Raw genomic sequence first — 24,601 nt, forward strand, 5'->3', positions numbered from 1 at the left:
GGAGGTGGTTCAAGCACCTACATTGAACACCTTCAAGAGTAAATTGGATGCTTATCTTGCTGACCCCAGCTGACTTCCTGCTCTTTGGGCAGGGGGCTGGACTCGATGATCTCCCGAGGTCCCTTCCAGCCCTGATGTCTATGAAATCTATGAAATCATTTATTTGCATCTCAGATGTACCCAGAGGCCCTATTTGAGGCCTGGACTCCAAGGTAACCAACATACTCCACCTATAACTTACCACACTGTAAAGGCAGGCCCTAAAGAAATCCTAGTACAATTAAATTATACATAGCTTTCATGTAAATGTCTCTTATCAGTGAATCACAAAAAACTCTAATGAGTAGTTTCAATTAGTTTCAGTTAGTAATTTGACTTTCAGCGTGTAGTTTTTAAGAGACATATACTTGAAAGCTGCACTTTTACCAAGCAAACACCAAAGAGAAAATAATTATATTTAGCACTTTCCACAATGTATAAACAAACATAGGTGATCATTTTGCAATGCTCACATCTCACGACATTCACTCATTCAATATGCGACTAATAATGCCCATTTAAAATATACTAAGTATCTGTGGCACTACTGTTTCATGGCACTGTGATATAGCACTGATGACACACAATTAAATGTGATCTTATTCTTGCGCACATCATTCTTGTGTGAAAGGTAAGGGCCCTTGCTGGTCTCACACTGGCTTCACTCTACTTTGGGACATCATTTTATTTTTTCTATTCATGTCTTGCATTGGGCAGGAGATGCCGAACATGTCTATATCTCAAACTTACTATTTCAGGCAGCAGTATCCTGCCTCAAACATGCCACGCTACTCCTTGCTGTCTACCTCCGGAACTAGAATTGGGATAGCAATGTCCTAGCAGTCCTAGAGCTGGTCTAACTAGAGCTGTCATTCAGCAAGGCTAATTATCTCAAGTCAGTGCTACACAAACAAAGCTACATTGTTTCTGACTGGGCAGATAGCCTACACAGAGCAGCACGGTGTATTTGGGGGTGTTGGCACCTGGCACAGTAAGGCTGTGGTGCAGACATGACCACTGTTCTCTTTATTTTAGTTTAGGACTACAGAATACAAACAGAATAATCCAAACTGCTGCATTACAGTATCCCCAATCCTGTTGCAAGTTCTCAGAAGACAACTTGATGGGTCAGTGAGAAAGTACAGGCAGGTTTAGCTGGGTAGCGGGAATATATAGTGATCACAGTGTTCAGTATAAAGTCTGTCAAAGTGCTGATTATCCTCAGCTCCTAAACTCCTTTCGCAGCCACTAAAGCAGTGAAGGCAGAGAGCACAGACTGCAGCATGGCAGTACCAACTCACTGGGGATCCTGGATATATGACCGAGTTGCTAACCTATGCTCAAGCCCATACTATCTCATTGTCAGTGCTACTGTACTCACGTTAGGTGGATTACAGCTCATGTGGGCATACCTAAGATTGCTACATACAGGTTGCAATCTTATCTTCAAATGCCATGCATGGTGTTAATGTCAGTTCAGATAGCTTTAAATTCAAACAAGCAGTATACAAAGAGGTTGTGGAGTCTCTGTAACAATAATGCCTTTAGGTCTAATGAAGCAGGTACAACAACTAGATATCAATTTTCTTATAAACAGGAATATTTTAGGCAAGTCTTTCACTCCACTTGGGCATTTTAGGGATTGGTGTTTTAACCAGAATTTTTACATAGTTTTAATGTCCCAACAAACACTTGCTTAATTATTCCTCTTTATATTTCGTTTCTGGATCCATACAAAACACCTCCTTTACTTGGAAGAAGTCTGAGCACTGATAGCAGGATACACAGTGCTGGCATTTCTAGCCTGTGAAATGGAATAGTCCTTAAAACTCACTTACAGAATCATAGAAAATGAGGGATGAAAGGGACCTCAGGAGATCATCTAGTCTAAACCCCTGCTTAAAGCAGGACCAACCTCAATTAGATCATCTCAGCCAAGACTTTGTCTAACCAGGTCTTAAAAACTTCCAAAGATGGAGATGCCACAACCTCTCTGGGTAACCTGTTCCAGTATTTTACTACCTTCCTAGTGAGAAAGTTTTTCCCTAATATCTAACCTAAACTTTCCCTGCTGCAACTTGAAACTATTGCTCCTTGTTCTGTTGCCTGCCACTGTTGAGAACAGTCTAGCTTCATCCTCTTTGGAACCACCCTTCAGATAGTTGAAGGCTGTGAAGGCTGCTATTAAATCCCCTCTCTGTCTTCTCTTCTCTAGACTAAGTAATCATGAATCATGACTCGAATCATGCTGCAATCACATGGAAGCTCACACATCCCTTACTTCCAAACCATAAGCCATGGTGGGATATATTATAGTAGCGAAGATACTGGACACAGGTCTGATCATGCTTACACCAGAACAAATCAGGAGTACTTCTATTAAAGGCGATTAGAGTTATGCTGGTCTACAGCTGGTGCAAAATCCGAATCAGGCCCACAGACTCTCAAAATGCTAATGCCACTGAAATTTCTCAGCTCTTTTACTCACCCCTATAACTAGCATGACATACACATGACAAATAATAATGGAAAATCTTAGGAAGGAAATAGCCTGTTTACCACATAAATGTCCAAAACCAAATATCTGCAAACTAAAAAATGCTTCAGTTATTCTAAGCATTTTCCACAACCTAGTATATCCAAAAGCACAAACACTACAGGCAAACCACCCTGCTTACAAATGATGCTTAATTTGCAGTAAATAACCAAGTTAATTAGGAGTAATGATCCCCCAGACAGTCTCCACATCTAATTATTCTTTTAAAAAAAATATCTGGCTGCTTGATGCACTGCAGAAAAAAAGATCTAGAGAGGATTTTTTCATTCCAATTTTCAATTTATCTCACTACATTATTAATTAATAATAATTAATATTCAGGCACTCACATTTTTATTTACAATTCAAGGCATGAATTCTTTATGAATGATGATATGAACTTTTAAATTTAATTAAGTAATTTAGAGGTAATTAATGTGTAAATTCAGAATATAAACTTTGTTGTTGTTTATCTTAAAAGTGCAGCACTTGTCATTAAAAAAAGACCTTTTTGAGATGCAAAATTACTAGGCTATAATAGACCAACAACAAACTGACAGCTACTATGCACATTATCAGTCAGTCTTATTGGCAGCTTCCTTATTTTGCTTGCAAGGAATCAATGTTAAATAGCAGACTGCATTAAAGTAAATACAAACAAAAGCAAATGGGGGACTGTTGTATAGCAAACCTACTAGTGCAGGCAGCTGTTAATTAACAATATGCCACCTTCTTTGAACTACAACTACTACTACTACTGGTTAGTAGACTTGTATAAGGAGACTAAGGAAATGGATACAAACCTGAATACTTTTAAGTTATTTATATTTACCTTGGACCTTATTCCTTGGCAAGTTAGCACCATTATGAGGAGCTGAACACACAGCCAGCTCTCCTAAGGCAGTTGGTGACATTAAAAGCTTGGCTACCTACAGATAAAATTGGTTATGGCAACAGATACGGAGAAAACACTACTATATTTTCTTCGAGTGGTACATTTACCATAGGTTCACAAACATCAGGGATTTGAGTCATCTCTTTCCTCCAAGTTAACTATGCAGGAAAATCAGTTTACCATATAGTAATTGTGCTGTTTGTCTGTCCTCCAGCAGTGGTTTCAGTATGTGTACAAGTACTGATACGGCAAGTTTTTATGCCCGGAATTTTAAGCTTCCCGATTAGATTTTTTGTATGAGTGCTACCCAGTGGGTGTGAGCACTGAGGTACTGAGACTTGCAGTGAACCCTGGATGCTCTGACTGTACAAAAGAACAGGCTGAAACCGGAAACATGACTGAATTGGAGGCAGTCAGCACTGACAGACCTGGGAACTGGCACAATTCTCGCCAAAGGCTGAGAATCACTTTCATATCAGAGTTTGTCAGCTGCTGAATTTCCCTGAAATGCACTGAGTGGATGCTTACCTTGTGAGAAGACATCTGCACAAGGTTGGTCTGCATTGATCGATTTTAATATTTTATGGAAGGTTTGGAAAATCCCAGGGAAATTTCTGTGATAATCCAGCAGCTTCTTTGAGGTCTCCTGTTCAGATACACCTTCTGGCTCCACCAACCGCTGCTGCACCAGAGGGTCACTTGGCCAGTCAAAGGTGGTATGGTACACCTCTAGAAGTTAGATAGCAGTTAGGCTCCATTGGAAAAAAGGATGTGGTACGATTTGTTCAGCTAGCAAAAACACGTGCAACTATTATCAGGATTCAGAATCTTCTTAGCACTTACATGGGATGGGACATGGGAGAGGAGCATAGAAACAGCTTCCTAATCAGCACTCCAAGGTTGTGCAGTGCCACAAAGCAGATAGTGATAATGACCCAGCCCTGTGGCAGTGAGGGTATTAGTGGGGGTCTTCCGCATCCCTTAATAGGGTGCAGCAATGAGCCTGCTCGCTCAATACACTGAACACTCCCATTGCACAGCTGTGTGTGTATGGCACAATCAAGGAGTGGAAGAAGCAGGAATGAATATCGCATGGGTGTCCCTCACTCCTACCCAAGGATCTCAAAACATTTTCCAGTACTAAAGTATTTTTATTCTGCTTTCCAAGCAACTACCCTGAGGTGCAGGCTGATGAAGTGAATTCCCCTCAAGTAATGTGGGAAATCTATAGCATGGCTGGGAACCAGTCTTAGATTTTCTGATTCAGCCTTGAACCTTCACCAGGGCAGGGAACCCTTCCCTAATGCAAAAAAAAAAAAAAAAAAATCATTCCTATTTCTCTGGTTCATCATGACCTACTCAATGTTCCTCCTGAACCATCTGACATGGAGTCCTGTGGAGTAACATGAGGCTCAGCCACAGCATGCCATCCCAATTTCCTCTAGGCTCAGTGGGAGTAACTCTAAACACAGGCTCTGAGGCTGGGTTCCCCACTCAGCATCCCCATACCGGAGGTTATCCAAATGAGGCCTTGCATCTCATGAGAATTGGCTTTTACAGTACAGCAGACATTCAAGGTCTGCCAAAAATGCCATGGCAAACTATTAAAAATTGCTATCAAGTGATCTCACCTTAGAATGACCTGGGCTGTTACAGAACGCTGCTGTTTACCGCAATATGAGTCTTTCACATGTTTTCCTTTACTGTATTGACTTAGGGACTGATATATACTAAATGATTTTTTAAAACCTGATTAAAAAAAAAAAATCACACTATCTGTTCATATGTTAAAGAGGCAATATTTAAAGGTGTTAAAAATATCAACATTTCACTGCCTTTTGGGTTGAGAGAAACATTTTCCCCAGAGGCAAGGAGGAAGAAAAACATACCACACCTTCTGTGAAGGGATCAACCCTTTTCCCAAGGTTCCTCTCAATCAGCACCACGTCTGGAGCATACAGCACAACTAGGCACCAAGGAGACAGAATGAAAATACACCTTTGGTTAGTCATGGACTGCATTTCCTGAAGCTGCCTTCCAAGTATGCTGTGTCATTAAGAATAGCTTGATGGAACTTATGCACATTTAACTGTCTTCCCCATTTGCTGCATCATTTTCACTTCCCTGTACTATCCCACATGTGTTTGATTTTAAGGGCTCTCTCAGACAAAACTATCCATGAAATAGTATTTTTAAAGGAAGCTATACTTAAAAAAAAAATGCACAGCCCATAGTGTATTGTGTGTGACACATTCATCTCCCCTTTTTTAAAATCATCATTCACTTAGTTCACCAAACCCAAATGCTTTTGTCATTTGCATGAGGTCCCAGAGTCGTTAACAGTAATTCACAAGGTTCTTCCTCACTCATACTCTAATTCATCGACTTTAAAGCTACAAGGTTCTAGTAGATCATCTAGTCTGACCTCCTGAGTTCACCGACCATTATGTTTCACCCAGTTACTTTTGTATTGAGCTCAACGTGTTTTTGGCTCTCATATAATTTTTTTTACAAGACATTCAATCTTGATTGAGAAACAAAGATACAGAGAATGTATCACTTCCCTTCCATTGTTTCAGTAGGCAATCACCTTGACTGTGCCTAATTTCTAATTTGAACATGTTTAGCCTCAATTTCCAGCCACTGCATATTGCTATGTCTTTCTCCACTATATTAAATAGACATTTAATGTCCTTTGCTCCCTGCTAAGGTATTTATACACCTTAGATAAGAGACGTTTCAATCTTTTTTTGTTTTATTAAAAAAATTTAGCTAAGGGATTGATTTGGTTGTATATATTTTCCCCAAATATTATCAAAGTGCTTCTGACCCTTTGGTAAATGCGGAGTTGTATACAATCAAATCCAAAGTGGCAAAATCATCAAATCCCTGTTGACTATAATTTGGGCAAGTTGGTTTGCCCAAAACTGAGCTGTGAATCTTATTATTTTCATCTGGTCCCTGGCAATTTTGCTTTTTCTCTTGCATTTCAGATGGGTCCCTAGGCTTTAAGACTAAGTGAATTACTAATTACTTCTGCAAAGTAGGTGAGTGCTGATGCCAAGGTCTTGTTCTTCAAGGTTTTATCATCATAGAATAATCCTTCCCTTAACTTACACTAGATTTCATCTGAAGCATCAAACTCAAAGCTCTTTTCGTGTTGTGTTTGGTGAATAAGCTGTATATAATCTTTTACTATACAGAGGAAAGGGTTTGGTATCTCTTTGGGATACTTTTCTTCCTAACCATTAATTAAGGTAGAATCCTTGAGATCTCAGTTCTGATGCCAGAGAAAGTTTGAATTCACTGGTAATACAGACACAGGGCAACACAGCTGTTTGCTTGCCACTCACTGGTGTCTTCTGGAAGCTGCAAGACTCCGAAGTCTAAGATGACAAGAGCCAAACAAGGGAAAATGGAGTTAAAAGTCCCATAAGCTGCCCATACCTTTTGGTGGACCTGGATCCTGTTTACCTACAATCCTACTATTTGCTCTGGTCTCCTGGGATTTCCTCCAGTTTCTCCGACACATTTTACCCATTTAGGAAATTCTTCTTTATTCTTTATTTATTGCTTTTTTTTTTTTTTTTGGGGGGGGGGGGGGGGGAGGAGGGGGAAATGCTTAAAAGCTTTTGCCTCCCTGATGCAAGCACAAACAAATCATGTATTGCTTACCAACGTGCCTGGGGGCAATGCCAGCTGACTGCAGCATCCATGCTTGTTCTCGGTTTTCAGGAAAACCTTCCAAAACCCAGCCCTATTGAACAAAAACATGAAAGAATTATTGATCCAAACAGAGGGGATATAAAAAATTAAACCTTCAGCCTAAACAGCCCATTCACTGAAAGGAATCTGCTTGATTCTGATCTCAGTGGTGTAAGTCAAGGTGCTTACTCAAGCAAAAAACCCCACCTTATGCGAGATAGGAAATCAGGCCTCCTGTCACAGTTCAAAATTCTTGGGAAATCATTTAATTAGAATAAAAGGGAGGATGACTATGAAGAAAACACTACAAGACACTGGTTGCCACATGCATCCAATCAATGTACTCCCTTCTCCAGACTTAGGGTTAGTCATCACTGCAACACCTGGGTGTTTAATCCACTGAAGTGGCTCTACCCAAGCTAACCCAATCTTCGAAGGAACCACTGCTCTGTGACACAATCTTCACATTATGCACAGCTACTGGATTAGGAGAACAGTGCGACTTACTAGCTCAGGAGCTGTTCTAACTTGAGCTGCTGCATCCCCACTATACTACTAGCTCAAGTACCAAGAGCATCAGGACTTCAACCCCACCTCCTCCAGATGGGCCAGACAAATTGAGCTTAAAGTACCAGTTAAGACCAGATAGAGATTTGTGTGTGTGGACAAAATTCAAGTTACAACTCAAGCAAACAACACAGTGAACACAAGCCCTAAGACATCAGTTGACGTTTGAATCCCTCTCTACATCTTGGAAAACGTAAGCCATTACACCTGTTTTGACAAAGTGAATTATAACCTAATTTAATTTGTTGTTCTTCCCCAGAAGACAGCCCTTTACATGCTTTTTACAGAGGTTTAGCATTATAATCTTACATCAACCCCAAAACAAAAGGAAGATTTGGCTAACATTTAGAGCTGTCTCCCAAGACATGCAAGGAAGACCTGTTTTTAGTACAATCCATGCAAATCTGAGAAATGAATGACTGCTATAGACAGCATCAAACTCATACATGGTATACCATGTTGCCACATGCACCAAGCAGAGTATCCAGTTATAAGTGCCATATATTTCAAAGTGCCCAGTTCTAGTATTGGGACCTTCGGAGTCATCTTGAATTTAGAGAAGATTTAATCATATCAGCAAATCATTGGGTTGGCCAACCTACAAGGAGATCAGAACCCTTGAGTCTCAGACCACTGAAATCAATGAGACTTAAAGATATTAAGCATCTTTCAGGATCAAGTCCTGGATAATAATGCTCTACAGAATATACATCAGGTTACTACTTCCTAAGTGTTAACTTGGACATCGTCCTCAAAACACAGGTCTGATCAAGCGTTGTTCAGCAAAACACCTGACAAGACAGAGACATAGCTGGGACACAGCCCATCTTCAGTGATGCTCTACTTTCTGAAGTCTTATAAATGCTTCCCTATTAAGATATCTGGGCATTTCTGGACTATACCATGCTCTGTCTAAGTGTATCGCTGTTGGCATGACCCCTACCTGGAAGGGATGTTAAAAATTAGGGTGGAGTACACTGGCTGGCTGTACACTATTCAGGTGGCAATGGTCTGTTTGCATCAGTTACTCCAACTGTATGCAGAGGGCAGCCCGGCATCTCAGCACAGAACTGGTACCCCTCTGTCTGTACATGTAACACTTTGTCGCACAATGGGGCGTAGGTGGGATGAGTCGGAGCCACCGTAGAGAAATGTCACCATTTAACTGTTAAGGGGAAAAAAAATGGTCTCGATGAAACAGGGCAGTGATTTTCAACCTGTGGCCTGCAGACCCATGGGGGTCTGTGGACCATGTCTATGGGATCCATGAAAGATGACTCTAATCAATCAAGCATATGCTAATACACTACATTTTCAATTCAAAGGGGTCTGCATCCCCATCCAAACTTTCCAAAGGGATCTAGGACTCCACTTGAAATGTTGTAGGGGTCCGCAGATGAAAAAAGGTTGACAGTCTCTGAAATAAGGGCATAAAGTTGGGTCCTTTTATGAGAAAAGAAAGTGACCATTTGTAATGTTGCCAGTAAAAATGGCATGCACTAAAATATTACCTTAGTGGAATGGACACTTACATATTCCAATAATGTGCTTTTTAGAAGTTTCAGTCTAAAAAAAGGCCAAAGATCCAAACAAGTGTCTTCTTTCTTGGGGGAAAAACCCACAATTCCCACTACTTTGAAATATTCAAAAGGCTACCAGCCCACACTGTGTATAAAAAAGAAGCTAAACAAATCTGAAGAGCCAAGAGCACAGAAAAAATATGCATGCTTTCATTATTTTCTTAAATTATACAGGAAAACTCACAGTAATGGAACCAAAGCTCCCAGAGCTAATGAAGCAGCAGAGCAAAAAAAGGAAAGAAAAAAAAAGAAAGAAAAAAGAGCCTTTTGCTCCCTAAAGTCCTTGTTATAGCCAGCTAAGTGTTGGATTGACCATCTTTAAAAAAACATTTACAGATCTATGCAATGCCAGAGGACTGCTGCAGCAGTATTTAATTTCTATGCAATGCAGTGTTTGAAATCTACTTCTCTTACACCTCAAAGCTAAATCTCCTAAACTTGATCTAAATTCCTCTGTGGTAGTTGTTAAACTGAACAAGTCCTTGTCACTGTACCCCCAATAACTTTCTGATGCAGTAAAGAAACTGGAAGAACAGCTTTCGGGGGGGTGGGGGGGATGGCATTTTAATATTGCATTAGCTAGGAATCATTATCATCTCCCACATAAATCTGAAGCTGTATCAGTCTGGGGTGCAAAGGTTGTAGAACTGTTTCAGGGAAACACATCTCTGTGGTTTCTGTAATAAAAAATCAGGACTTTCCAATTACTTAGGAAAATAGAGCAGACAACTTAAAACCCCCTAATTAGCCCAGGTTTATGAATAGGCCATCCTGCAGATATGTGCAAGAAAGTAAAAAAAAAAAAAAAAAAGGCTCACATAACTGCAAGGCAGTTTTGGCCACTCCCAGTGGTTTGCGTTATCAAATTTGGGTGAACTACTGGATAAGGTCACACAGGTGCTGAAGAATCGATTTTTCCCTAGGGAATCACAGAGGCTTGAGAACACAAACAAGTTGCAAAATGTTTGTAATGGGACGTTACAAACCTCAGCACTGCCTTGCAAACGTACTCTGTATGGTCATAGGTGAGAAACTGATTCTTGTCTCCATATAGGGCCAGATTCCCAGCTGGTGCAAATTGATGCAACACCTCCAAGGGCCAGCAAAGCATCTGGCCCATTATCCCCAAACCTAGTTTAACAGTCTTTAGATTCCAAACAAAAATATCAGGGCAGTTTAGAAACGTCAGAGCTCAAAAACAAACCCATGGGAAGAAACAACACAAAGGAGCATCTTTCTAACAAGGCGCAACAAACTTTGAATGGTTTATATACTGTTAGAAAGGCCCCCAAAACAGACACCATGCGACATAATGGCTAAAAGTTCTGGCAAAGTGGGAAACCATAGCTCAGTACATAGCTGCTGGTAGCAAATGACATTTAGGGCACTAAAATGCATAATAAATAAGCTCTATATACATAGTTAGCTTTTTGGACTTTATTTCCAAAGGTCTCTGAATTCCAGGGTATCAGTCAATCTCTAATTAGAATACATTATCCATCTACTTGACACTTCAGTGAAATGCCTATTCCACCACAGAGCTGCAGCTTTGTTCAGAACAGGTTTATTGATATTCTGATGCATTCCCTCTCCATACCCCCAGTGGCTTGGTTCTGTTTTATCACACATCAAAAAGGCCGTATGCTCAGGGCACCCCATGCACAGCTCAGAGCTGGAGGTCTGAACAGCTGCAAGTAGTATGGTATCACAGGAGGGACAAGCTCCAAGCAGATGTCACAGATAAAAAAAAAAAAAAAAGAGACAGTAAAAAGGGAGTGTGGCTTGGGAACCGAGTAAGAGGAAGCAACACACAGCAGAGCAAGACCTGACTTAAAATATGCCTATCATGCTTTATGCAAACACTGGTCTTTTCTGCCCTCATGACTAACATTAAAGTGTAATTAGTAACTTCACATGGTAAGAATTTGTTTCTTTATGAAATCATCAATATTTTGTTCTTGATGGCAATAACCTTCAGGCCCTTCATCATACATAGCCTTGAATGAACAGTATGAGCTGGAGAGCTCCATAATGCTTCGTTTGGGGGGGCCACCCTTCCCTCTCCCAACTGGAGCCCTAAATTCTGCCCTACATCAAGGCTGTGATAAATGGTATGCTGCATTCAGCTTTTGCTTTAAGAGCCAGTAAAGTGCTCCTTGGAGACCTATGTTACTCCGTAAATCAGCAAAAAAATGGTGTTTATATAGCTGTCACCTCTTCCTCCAAGTTCAAGGAATATGGAGAGAAAGAAACTCCAGGTCACTGCCAGAAATGGGGATCCTTTGTTGCAATGCTGCTATCAAACCAAAAGTAAGAAATCAAAGGCCTGTCACCACCTTCTGAGCAGATACTGGTTAGGTTGATACTCTGCTCTTTTGTTATGCTGTTTGGCCTGCACATCCTCAATATTCACTGGTCAGAACAGAAACGATCAACGCAGATAATCTTAGACTATGAAAAGCAATGAGGAAGAAATGCAAAGACGAAACACCCTAAATCTGGTTGATATTTAAAATAAATTCATGCATCTCTGATGTGGGCCCACAGCTTTGCAATTCCATTTCATAAAAGATAAGTATAGCCACAAAACTAATTGTCTTCAGGAGGAAATGTTTTCCCCATAGCCTTCTCACAACACCATTCCAATTCCTATTCTTTTCACCCTATTCAAAGTAAGAGAGACAATCCCATGTCAGATGATCAATAACTGGACCCAGAATTTCTCTGAGGTTCTTAGAGAGCAAGGTGTGGAGGGCAGTATAAAAGCAGACAGTCTGAAATATTGCATAATAATTTTTATTAGAATCAGGTGTCCAGACTTATCTAGGTCAAAAGGTCTTTACCAACTGAAAACCCAGGGGATAAACATCTCTCATGATTGCAGCTCTCTTTTACCAATTCAATGTCTTGCTCCACCCCTGGCCTTTTTTGATGCTGCCTCTGTCGGTTTGCATCCCGTAATCTTTTCTGCAGCAAACTATTTCTGTATTTACTTTGTACAGGGCTCATCCTCCTCCTCTATTCTTATTAACTTGTGGAAACAAGAGCAAGTGGAATAGGGGCAAAATGCACACGGCTGAAGTGCTGCAACAATTGCAGTATCGAGAGCTGCCTGACCCAACCGCTGGAGACTGTCAACAGTAAGAATATCGGAGGTTGGAGTAGGTCACATTCCACCAACCTCGCCATTAGAAAGGAAACACTTTTCCCAGATCAAAAGCATTTTTGTAGTTTCTTATTCAATAACGAAGCTACGCTTTGCTTGGAAAGCAACAAATTAAGGTGCATGGGCTGAATCCTCCCCTGAGATAACTTGTTTAATGCCATCAGCTTGCGTAAGGTTGCACGGAAGCAGGATTTAGCCTGCTGATTTCAAAAGCTCACCCTCCCTAAGCCAACACTAAGGTCCTTTGGTCACCACAAGAGTTTGTTACGGTGGTTTGGTTATTTTTTCCTACACCTGCGCCCCAGCTTTTAGTCAATGTGCCCTGGACCCTCCTGAGTTCCTTAGGTCCCAACAGCTGGAAGAGTCCCACTACTCAAATTAATTAGGTGATAATTTAGACTTAGTTTTCCCCCATACTCTGCGACTGGCACACAAGGTTGCTCAACTGCCTCTCTCTCAGCTATCCCTAAGGTTGCAAACACACCATCCAGCAAACTCTTCGCCAGGCTTCTCCAGTTCGATAAATTCATTCTACAACATTACAGCCCAGCAGCACCAAGAATTAGACAACAGTCAGTGGGGCTATAGCCGTCATGTACTAACTCTGTAAGATGAAAAGTCCTCATATCTGCTTCACAAGTCCCTGGTTCTAACATAATGCTTGCAATAAGTTTTCTGTGTGTGCTGTAAGACCTACCCGTCTGATCCCTTGCAGTCCTAACTGCATTTGTATTAGAGGAACACACAACACACAGTCTCAGCAGAGCTGTTGATCAATAAAATTGTACTCCTTAGAGGACGCCTATGACATCTATAAACCTGTGAGTGTCAAAACAATGGAACAAAAAATTCTGTATTCCTACTGTCAGTGGGATGAAAGCTGTACAATTAATGCCAGCTCAATGACACCACAAGGAGAAATAAAACAAACAGCTGGTGGTACTGTGGTCCAGCATACTGCTCCTACAACCTATTAATATTTTCAGTATAAAATACTGACTCATGTTATGAGCTAGATAGCATAAATCTATATAACAAATCCAGAAATCTACAGTTCCCAATATTAATTGTACTAGCTTTCACTTAGAAAAATAAAAATGCACAGACCCCACCTTCTACAAAGAAAGTAAGCACACACACAGTGAGGACATTTAATGGCTAAGAATCACTGTCTGTTGATTAGGGGACCATTAACAGACAACCAAAACTTTGTAACAGTCACCTGCACACAGTTCCTAGAGTCAGTGAACTTACTCAAATCAAACTTACCCTTGGAAGTCAGAAGTGAGATGGCAGGTATGCTGATTTTATTTAACTAGAGAAATGTTAAAAATTAATCGCCTACCATGAGGACAATAAGGTAAATCAGGTATTAAACTGATTTATTTCTTGCCACAGAACTGCCCTATATATTTGACAGACTCAGTCAGGACACTAGCCAGAAATAACATTTCAGTTGTTTCCAATTCGCACGTTCTGCTCAGTTTCTATTACATCCAGAAACAATAATACTGGTTTCACAGTAGAATTCAGCAGTTAAGCTATTTATTTCAAAATAGCACATAAATGTGCAAGATTGTGTAGTGTATTTTTTGTGTTTCTAAACACATCCCACAGCTACACTGAGAAGTTTAATTCTAGAGTGAATTTAGTGCGTTTATGCAAATACAGTAAATACTACCAGACATTTGCCCCGGAGGAATAAATATCTATCACCAGTTAAAATAAAATTAAATTTAAAAAAACTCAGATTAAAAGAGCTCCAAGAGAAACTAAGCAGACCCAAATAATTCAAGCAAGTGATTTTCAATGGAAAAGTTTAATTCTACTTTGCAAATTCAAAATTAACGGATAAATTATGGATTAAGGCACAGAGTATTTTGTACAGAAAAACTGACAACCGCTTTCTAGATACTTAGGTTTTCTTCCAACGTCTTTACTTCTTTCTTTTTAACAATTCAACAAAATTGTTCCAACCTCCCAGTGGCTGAGAGGTGAAGTGCATACCACAACCTCCTAAAATGCAAAGAAAATGGTCCGTTAAAAAAAAGAGGAGGAGAGGGGGAATGAGTGGCATGGAAGATTGTGGTATATAATGTACTGAAAAGCTTTTCCATCATTTTCTCAGTTAAGGGAAATAACAGGTAGGCTTTAACAAACTTTAATTAATTATACTATTCAGTTTGTTAGGACTTGGGGCCTGTTCACCCTAGCATACTCCTTGGTGAGATCCACATGTAGACAAGCTCTTGATGATATTTAGACATTTGAGGCCCGTTCAGCACTAGGTTACTCCAGTTTTATGCACATATAAGCCCATTAATATCAAGGAAGCTACACAGGTGTAAATCAAGAATTAATACAATGATGAAACAAGTCTTTACCTATGATTTTTCCATGGGAAAATGGTTAGTTCTATATTTGTTTTGGGATTTTTAGACTAGGTACTTTGTAAATCATCTTCAGGAATGCTCATAAGACTTTTTTTTTTGGGATAACTCCCATCTCCTTGAAAAGCAGGTTTGGCTAAATATTTATTGAGAAGCTGGTAAAACACTTCATTTGATATGTATGTTTCTTTACTTGGACAAAGCCTTCTCTCTTGAATCAAACTACTTGAAGTGAGGGGTACTAAGCCATGCTGGTATGAAGTTAGACAGATGGTAGGGCAAGGTGGCACCTTAACTGGTTCAGAAAGGCATGAACTGTCATAGGCAAGAACCTACTTGAGAAGTAAAATTCTACCCTATAAAATAAGGGATAACAGTGGGGGCTTTTGTGACTTGCAAACAATTATCTTTGACAGCGCCTTAATGTTAGGGTTTGCATTTTATCTCCTTGATTTCTGTCGTTTTTTGAAGAGTTTTTCTCTGTTAGCAAATAAATAGTTCCAGATAGGGTTTAAATTCATACCTCATGGCAGTGAAGGGAAGGGGCCAGTTCACAGTTTAGCAGGGGTCTGTGAAGTACCATATTTTGTGCAAAAAAACAGCCATGACCCATTTATTTTGTCATGGCTTTATCTTTGCAAAAGAAACAAACAGAGGAGTTGATACTATGTGCACTACATAAATAACTGTGTTTAAATACTGTGCTAACATGAGGTAGTGACCCAACTGTATTTTTAAGTGGACTGGTTTTCCACATGTACAAGAAACTAAGACAAATAGTCATACTCGAGACCTGGGAAGCCTAATTGTGGCAGCAATGTAGAATAAAACAGGGCGTCAAACAGTCTTCTTAAAATGGAAGATAAAACTTACAAATCACTGCAGAATATACCAAAATTAAGGAGACATGAAGAGGAGTATGCGACATGACATTTCTGGCATCTGTAGTTTTTGCCATTCCTGCTACTAAGACAATTTTACAAGACAATTTTTCAGTATTTCAGTGTGACATTATTAGCTACTGGCCCAGCTTTATTTAATAAAGAACTCAGGCGCCGATGTCAAAACGGGACAGCGTCTTATGAACTGTGAGCCTCACAACATCTCTGTGAAATCATGAGTTATTAATTATAGCACCCTGCAGGAGGGTAAACTATGTATGTGACTGGTCTGAGAAGAGGTATTATGTGACATACTGCAGACTGAGGAATTTTTTAGTCCTCCATAAACTTAAATGTCTGTGTTGGACCAGGTAGTTGGTTTGGAGTTCACCACATACAGTATAGTCTGCATGTAGTCTGCATATAAAGACTCTCTTAAGAAAAGTCTTCATACCCTATCGACTGTAGTGGCTCTTACAATAATCTTTCATAATGGACTGACTATTGACTCAATAAACCATAACATCTTCCTCAGGTTTAAAGGAAATACGTAACGGGGGGTTGACTATTCTATAGTCCATATTCAAGCCATTCAGTCTGACCGATGTTAACCCACTCAAGGAATCCTTTTTTGATTCTATTTTGAAATGCCTTACTAAATTTGTGCAAAGTACACAGAAAAGAATACCTTGCATTGGTGGGTATCTCAAAATCCCTTTCTGTAAGGCAACAAGGGCTATATTAATTACTACCTAGAAGGGAATATATTCCAATACAGTATTTCCTGTTACAGAGGGGAAAAAAGACAGTGAGAAAAGACTGAAATGGAATTATAAATATTAGTGCTCTTCCCCCCCTCCTCCCCCCACTAAGAGTTGAAAACCTAAGTCAATATATTGATTTTTATATTTTTCTGTTTATCTGTTTTGTCCACTAGAACTCTGCCAGTTGCCCCAGGCAAACAACAAAGCTATGCTTGTTCAGCCTTTGATCATCTCAGTGCTATAAGATTAGCATATGCATACTCTCATCCTCCCCTTTATCCTGTTAATAAAGCTCCAAACTCCCTCCGCTGATGTTCAAGAAAGCAATCCGCTCCTAAGCCCCCACTGATTTGCCCCCATTCCCTCCTCTGCTCAGGACTCAGAATGCTAACTACTGTGTGCGAGTTGTGTAAATGCTTATCCACTGGCCCTCTGAGGAGCAATTCTTACTCGTTTGATGCAGTCCACATTTGACAGACGTTCCTGGATCAGATTGGTCCACAGAGCGTTGGGAATTTCCTAAACAAAGACCAAAAAAAAGAAAAGAAAAGAAAAGGCTGAATATTCACAGCAGATTTCAAAAGGAGTTTTATCATGCAGGCATGATAAGTCAAGCCAAGCGAGTCCCAAAATCATTAACAACATATATAGGAAGTGTTACAAAGCACAAAAAAAAAAAAATCAATTTTAAAGGTAAACTACAAGACTCTTTACTTATTAAGGCCTAAGTTCTCCACATTTCCATACTTGATCTAAACCACGCAACCAGTGCCAAAATCTGCACTCTTCCTGTGTGTTAGACTCCAAACCTCCCACGAGAACATGACACCCTTGGGAAGTTCATTTGACCTTGATCCATCTGATATCCTGCTTTATGGTATCAGGGCATGAGGCATTATCAGCTCTAGCACAAGAGAAGCAGAATCTTGAGCCCAGGAATGGGAAACATGAAGAACCTTATTTTCTAATATTAAGTTTTACCACCTATTTTTATAAAACGTTACATATAGGATCTGCTAATTGCTTGGGATCTTAAACCAGATTTTTGTATTTTTTTTCAAAAGTAGCTTTGTTTTAAAACTAACAGAAGCAAGAGTGACATTTACTTATACAAAATGAGATCAGAAGTAGATTATTTAATAAATGAGAGAAAAATTACTGTGATGTTACAGTGGTTAAGGGCTTGAGCTGCTATTTGATAAACAAGAGAAAACAGGTGTGGACAATAAGGAAGATATGAAGGATACTTCAACAACAAAAACTGAACCAAGAGGTCTGGGTGATATATTACAGAAGGTACGAAGTTAATTATTTGCTAACAAAATATTGCACCTAACATTTTTATGGAGTGAAAACTGATGACGAACCAGACTATTGAAGAAAAAAAGCAACCAACCAAACAAGCTCCTGATCCTCCAAAAAAATGGAAAAAATGAACAATCCTTGCAATTACTCACTTACATAGGTAACTTCAGCAACTATTCAATTAACTGAACAACCAAACATCTCTCCTCACATCTCAAATTCTCTGGACTCCTATTTCTTTCTGCTGCTCCCTTCTAAATCTGACTTTGTCCATAACTATTTTTTGGCAATACTTTGTAAGAAAGCATCTTCCACACCTGACATCAAAAAGGATAGTATCGCTCTAGATGATGAATGATTTTTTTCAGAACATTTGTTCCATTATTTTACCATGAGGAACACCTTTCTTTCCTTTTTCAAAGGCTATTACTATATTGGCTTTTCTCCTGCAAGTGGGTACTTCCCAATTCTCCATGACTTTTCAAAACACACAAATATTGCTTTGGTAAATTACTTAGCTAATGACTCTAACATCATAAACCAGCACCAGTTGCATCAATGTTGGAGTGACTTTGAGTGAAGTTGTTAGGACTTTGTGTCTCCTTACTTCTATTTTACAAATCTCAGGAACGAGGACAAACAGGTCCTTACCTCCTAAAGTGAGCAGTTACAAGAAAAACAGGATGCCTAACATCAAGGGCCAATAACAGTTACCAAGGAAGCGAGCTAACCCTGGAAGCTGCTCACCTGTCCATTCCTGGTATGCAAAACCAATGTAAATTATACATGGGTATATTTTGGTCATGGCCTGAGCATCCTCATGAAGATACGGCACACTTCATTTTCTTTGGAAAAAATAATATTAGCCTTATCCAGGATATCCAGACTGGTGGATGTTAACATCTCCTCCCATTATCCCCTACCCACTAAGGACCCTCATCCTGCAATTAATCCTGCAGAGGCAGATTCCTATGTCTATACAGAGTTCAGGGAAGGATAGGGACTTTATTTTCCTAGTTTTCCAAAATGTACATTCCTGAATTTTGAACACTGCTATTGCTTTAGGCAGTGAAAGTATTACTCTGCTAAATTTAGGTATGCTCAGTATGCTCGCATTTGTGGTATCAAGCTCACCTAATCATTTTCACAATCTCATACTGTTCCCCATTACTGGCTAGAAGTAATTCAAAGAAGATTTTTCCAGTTGGAGACTTCAGTTTCTGAGTCATGAAGTTATCCTCCACCTAACTTAAGGAACTGCTGGATGATGTGTGTTTGAATGGATTCGATCCAAACAGCTGCATCCTCTATGAGTTCCCCATTCCATGCTCAGACCAAACAGTCTGAAGGGTATAAATCTCTGGTTATTTAACAGTGCAGGATGCTGGGTATAAGTAGAAGTCACTGGACAGCAGGAAGCAACAGACAAATTGGCTGAATATTGGGAAAGATTTCCTGACAACAACCTTTATTATAAGATGAACCCTTTCCCCAGGGAGTAATGGAAGCCTGCTTATACAAATCACTTTAAAGGACACTAGAAGATACTGCAGAGAACAATCCTGCACCTGCTTTGGGATGAACAAGATGACCCAATTAAGTCTTCATTGTTTCTAATGTCTCCAATTCTCAATCCTTTTCCTAATATCAGCCATTCATGAGGCAGCATTCAAGCAAGTAAAAGAGAAAAAGGGAAAGAAATTGCAGTGTTTCTTGAAAGTCGGCAGGTCCCATAGGGTGGTGCGTCAAAGCTTCCCGCAGCCTCTCCCTGCTGGAGCCTGGGTCTGTGGCTTTGAGTCTGTCACCTTCCAAAGGTGCATCACGCTGCTATCAGAAACAGCTAGTGCCTTGCTTACTACTTTGATGTGTCATGTCAAGAGAGGCTAGCAACTGCCAGGGGGTCCACTCTGCTAAGCCTTGCCAAACCAATTTAAACCAAAATTATACTAACTTCTTTCAGTACAGTGGTAATCATAGTCCTCCCTTTTGACCAGACTCTGCTGCAAGGAAATAATCAAGGACACATGTCTGGTTGTTGCAGTGCATTTGCGCTCAAACCAGGTCTTTCTGAAACCTGTGCCTCAATCCCAGTTTTGTTTCTCCATCTTTTTTGTTCCCACTGAGTGATGGTTTATGAGGTCGCCACTGCATATTATCTGAATGGGATATCTTCAGTAGGTCAGACTGCCAAACTAAAAATGGCTACATCTGATTGACAACATCATATAGTACGCTATTTAGAGCAATTCCTTGTCCCATTTGGGAAAATAGTAGCAGGAGTTAATAATGCTGCTATTATCCTATATGTGCACGCAAAACCACACACAGAAGCCAAGCCTATTATGCCGTTACACCTCCTTCTGATCTGTGATTTCAGATCTTATGGCCCTGCATGCTTCATAGCAAGAAAATTGTATTCCTACCTAACAAAGGCACTCAGGGCCCTATCTACAGTCCAATGAGTTCATGGAAAAAAAAACAACCAGTCTGAAACATTAAACTTTCAGAGAACCAGGGCGTTGTTCTGTTTTTAAAACAACTTGTTTTTATGCGTGCACTTTCTGGTCAGTTCTACTAACAATTCGATCATATTGATGAGAGATGTTGCACTCATTCGGGATTAGTTTTCAGTATTGTGCAGTACTCCGGGGACAACAGACTGCATTACCTGTTCTCGTTCTAATCAAGGCAGGTTTTTTGGAAATGCTCAAGTAAAATTGTTACAAAATATGCTTGGTTGTCAGGAGAGGAACGTGACTTGCGCTTGATTATTTTGAAAATGGCTGTCATTAGAAATGCTAAAATTGACTTGCTTTATAATTTTTGTCGTTGAAGAAAGAGCGTTACAGTTTGAAGAAATATGATCAACATTTTAAAAAAATTCAGTGTTTCAGTCTATCCCTTTCACACAAATACACACAAAAAGGAGGAGACCTGTTTAAGTACACACAAAGAGTATATATTTTCTGATTGTTTTTTACAGGGCTTTCTCCTGGTATAGATTAGACCACAGATCCTGCATACACATAGCTGCCTCCTTTTAATTGGTCTCCATATTTTTTCTTTTAAAGCATAGTACATCAGTGCTGACTTGCAACTCTACAGCTCTAGGTAACTGCACAGCACACAAATACCTGAACTGAAGTTCAGTAATAGTCTTAAAAGCACACATTACATGCAAGCCCAGAGTCACCATGGCTGCTTCAACTTCTTATTCCATCTAGTTAACAGATGAAGTGAAACTTTAAACAGCTAATCATTAGACCTCACTATAGGAAAATCTTGAAGGTGCTTTCTATTAACATCATAATAACTAGAGATGAGGGAATAATTTGCCATGATTTATCTAAAAATGTAGCCTCTTTTTCTGTTCATGGAATATTTATTAGCAGCTCATGATTTTCTCAAATTTATTCAATACTCAAAAATATTTCACTTCTTTTTGGCATATTTTTAAGCATGGATTGATCACACTTTGCTGTGAGTATTCAATATTTAAAATTCACTATTTGCGCTGTGCTCATTAGTTCATGGCCAGATGTGCATTAGTGGGTGCTCGCTCACATGTCCAAATTTAAAAATTCAGTTTCTGAAAATAATCAGGTGTTTGAAATCCCCTTCCATGATCTCCTGTGCCAGTAAAATTCAAATGCCTGAGCACTCACAGGAAGCGAACACAAAAGAGTATGGTCAGAGTGAAGTCAATAAAAGTGTGAAATCATATTTGTGGAAATTTGTTCACAGTGTATCCTCGGTTCTAGTAACCGTGTAATATTGTACTTAGATAGCAAATGTCTGAACTTCAGGCTTTGCAGTTAATTTAGCCCCAATTACCTCAAATACATGAAATACCATCTAAATAAAGTAAATTGCAGCAGATGGTCTTTGAGGCAGATTTTCAGAACATGTGCTTATTTCACGTCGTCAGGTTTTTCACTTACCAAACCAGTATTGTGTTAACAGTTGGTTTTGTTCTCTATTCTCTGCATAGACAGCCAATTCCTATTAGTTATAATGCTAGTAAGGGCTCAAACTCACCATTGGCATTAGTGGAATTGCAGCTACTTATGCCAAAGGTGTGTTGGAGCCAGTGGACAGAGGCAGTAACCAAGAGGGAAAAAAATGCTCTTCGAATGTGAAATCTTGGCCATTTTTAAGTCAGAGGCAGAGCTGTCACCAGTGTCACTGGAGCTAGGATTTCATCCTTAGTCTTAAGGGTCATATATGAAAAGTGAAAACAGCACAAAAGAATTGGAGAAAGGGATTATTAAGACCCTGTTTCTAGCAGTGAATATCCTACAAAGGGAGGCATAGACAGCATAAAGCTAAAATACAGTAGGAATTTCAGCTCTTCAGGCACTCCTTACTACCTGATTAACCCTGATATTTTTGGCTTTCATCTTCTACGCCATCCATGTTTTTGAATCAAGTAAGCCCAAAAGGACACCTTTGAAATACTTCTGTATAGTCTGAAATGTGTTAATAATTAGAGTAATTAAACCAAAAGGACTTTTTGTTTTAAATCCCCCCTCTACATTGAGTTTTATGAATCTAGTAAAATAATCTTTAATAATTCCAGTAAAAAAGCAAAGTTCCTTTTCCCAATATAACAGCCATTTGTACACCATATCCCACCCCAGCTAAAAGCAGATATTTTGACAGTAACCTCAATGATTTAACGGCCTCTTCATTTCCACGTCCTTAGATGCTACTTAAGGCATCTCTAGGCTTCGCTCTTTGACTCTATGTAATAAACAGTGGGGTTCTACTTTTTTTTTGTAGGTGGGGAGGGCAAGGAGCACTGAAAAGAACAGGAAATATTCCAATTTATTTTGGACAGACTTTCTACATTTCATTCTCTTCTATTTTTCATTAGCTGTCAACACTGTAGGCTTTACACCACTGACCAACAAGGCAAACAACTTTCTGTAAGTCGATAGCATTCCCTAAGGTAACTGGCAAGTCTGCTCATTGAACAACTCGGTTCAAAAGAGCTTCTATTACGGAAGAGGAAATAGCTGGTCAAGGCTACCGGGTTGTACTGAGGGCAGGGAGGATTAATGGCTTTGCACAAAGAGGAACCAAATGCTCTTCTGAAAATTGGATAAAGCATTTCAATTTGGCCAGCCTTGGAAGGAAAAGTCCTCTCCAGCCTGCTGCAGGGTTTGCAGTAAGCAAATGGCTGGCCTGTCACGCTATTTGGAGTGAACGCACCCGGTACATTATTTGCATCGTGCTACAGTGCTAACTAGCTCTGTCACGTCAAAAAAGTCTTCTCCACAAACCCATCATTTGGTACCACTCTGTACTGAAATAGACCCTAGAGATAATGCTCACCTTAGCATGCTTGATGACTTCCATAAAGAAGGACAGACTTTTCTTTTGAAATGAAAAATTACTCTTTCAACAGTGCTGTGCATACCCAGAACCATCTTAACTCCAGTGTCCAACAAGAATCTAATACGAAGATTTACAAGCTCGTCATTTCTGTTTCTCATGCACCATTTTTGCCTGCCTGTGCCGCACCATATTTTTATCTTTGTTCAAATCATCATTTATGAGAAAACGATTAGCCTCTCTTTTGGGAAATACCCTCACCCACCAATTCAAAAGCCAGCATCCAAGCAGCTGTTGACAGGAAGTGAGATACTTCAATCTGACCAAACTGCATGCCAATAGAAAGCAGGCTAGCATCAGACAGCTTCTCTTCCATAACTAGAACATGCAGAATGGGTGCCGTTACCTTCCTCTACACACCTGTTCTCTTTCTTTATATGCTCTTGCTTCCTTTGTCAGCTCTAATAATTCCTCCAATAGCAAAGTCTCTGGAGAGACGCGTATGGCATCCAATTGTTTACAAAGCCACATTGCCTGAGGGAAGAACAGGAAAAAAATAGATAGTTCTAAATTTTTTGCCAAGAAAATAAAACATGTTTTTAGAAGCCCACCAAAAGCTAAAAAGTCAGTATTTCCTGGCCTCCAATTAAACAAACAATCCACATTTGTAAGCTTAAATAAATATTCAGCTGCTTTGTTAACGCAAATCTATAACTATTAAAGATTAAATTTAGGGGGAAACAAAATAGCGCTGAAGTTTTCAAAATCACACCCGCTGAAAAGCCAGGAAATGTTAATTCGTGGTATAACTTAAAAAAGGAAGTTAATTACAAATCTGCAGGTAAGATATACAAAAATAATTTTAACTCTGTATCTCTGTCCAAATTCATACCCCATCCCAATATCCAAATTCATGACACAAGGTTATGACATTCTGCATTCACCTTTTGTTGCTTAGAAAATAATCCAAGAGGCGTCTTATAAATACCATAGACGCACATCGAAAAATGAGTCACATTTTCCCATTACATATGGACCATACTCAGCATAACTTATGAAGTAGCCACTCACACTGTGGTCACAGATGGACAAGATGGCGATACCCACACCCAAAGCTTCCTTTACACATCACATACACAAAAAGGACCTATCCAAACATACAGGGAAAGCAGAGAGATTTTTCCACTGATTTCCATGGGGTTTAATTTAGATTGTAAAGATTTGCAGAATTTCCTTCCCACTTCCTCAAATACAGTTTCCTGTATACACTTGCAAATCTGCTACATGTGCTAGGACAGGGGTGGACAATTATTTTGGGCGGAGGGCCACTTACTGAGTTTTGGCAAGCTATTGAGGGCTGCATGACAGGCAGCCAGGGACAAATAAATATTAATTTTCTAAATTTTTTAGGCCCCACAGGCCGGATAGCATGGCCT

The 24,601-nt window shown here is 39.6% G+C and overlaps 1 protein-coding gene across 3 annotated transcripts in view; it reads right to left on the minus strand.

Annotated features, from left to right (window-relative positions):
• The window catches only part of AK8 (adenylate kinase 8), an 87,407-nt gene that overhangs the window by 54,101 nt on the left and 8,705 nt on the right, over nt 1-24,601 (minus strand). For all 3 annotated transcript variants that reach the window (XM_019540850.1, XM_019540852.1, XM_019540851.1), the window contains 5 exons: nt 23,586-23,699; nt 16,974-17,042; nt 7,146-7,227; nt 5,365-5,436; nt 3,999-4,199 (listed from right to left, as the gene is read on the minus strand). In XM_019540850.1, the coding sequence (XP_019396395.1) occupies nt 3,999-4,199; nt 5,365-5,436; nt 7,146-7,227; nt 16,974-17,042; nt 23,586-23,699 (538 nt within the window). The remainder of the gene's footprint in view (nt 1-3,998; nt 4,200-5,364; nt 5,437-7,145; nt 7,228-16,973; nt 17,043-23,585; nt 23,700-24,601) is intronic.

This window comes from Crocodylus porosus, unplaced genomic scaffold, assembly GCF_001723895.1.
Source record: "Crocodylus porosus isolate Cpor-Errol unplaced genomic scaffold, CroPor_comp1, whole genome shotgun sequence".
In the NCBI taxonomy this organism is placed as follows: domain Eukaryota; kingdom Metazoa; phylum Chordata; order Crocodylia; family Crocodylidae; genus Crocodylus; species Crocodylus porosus.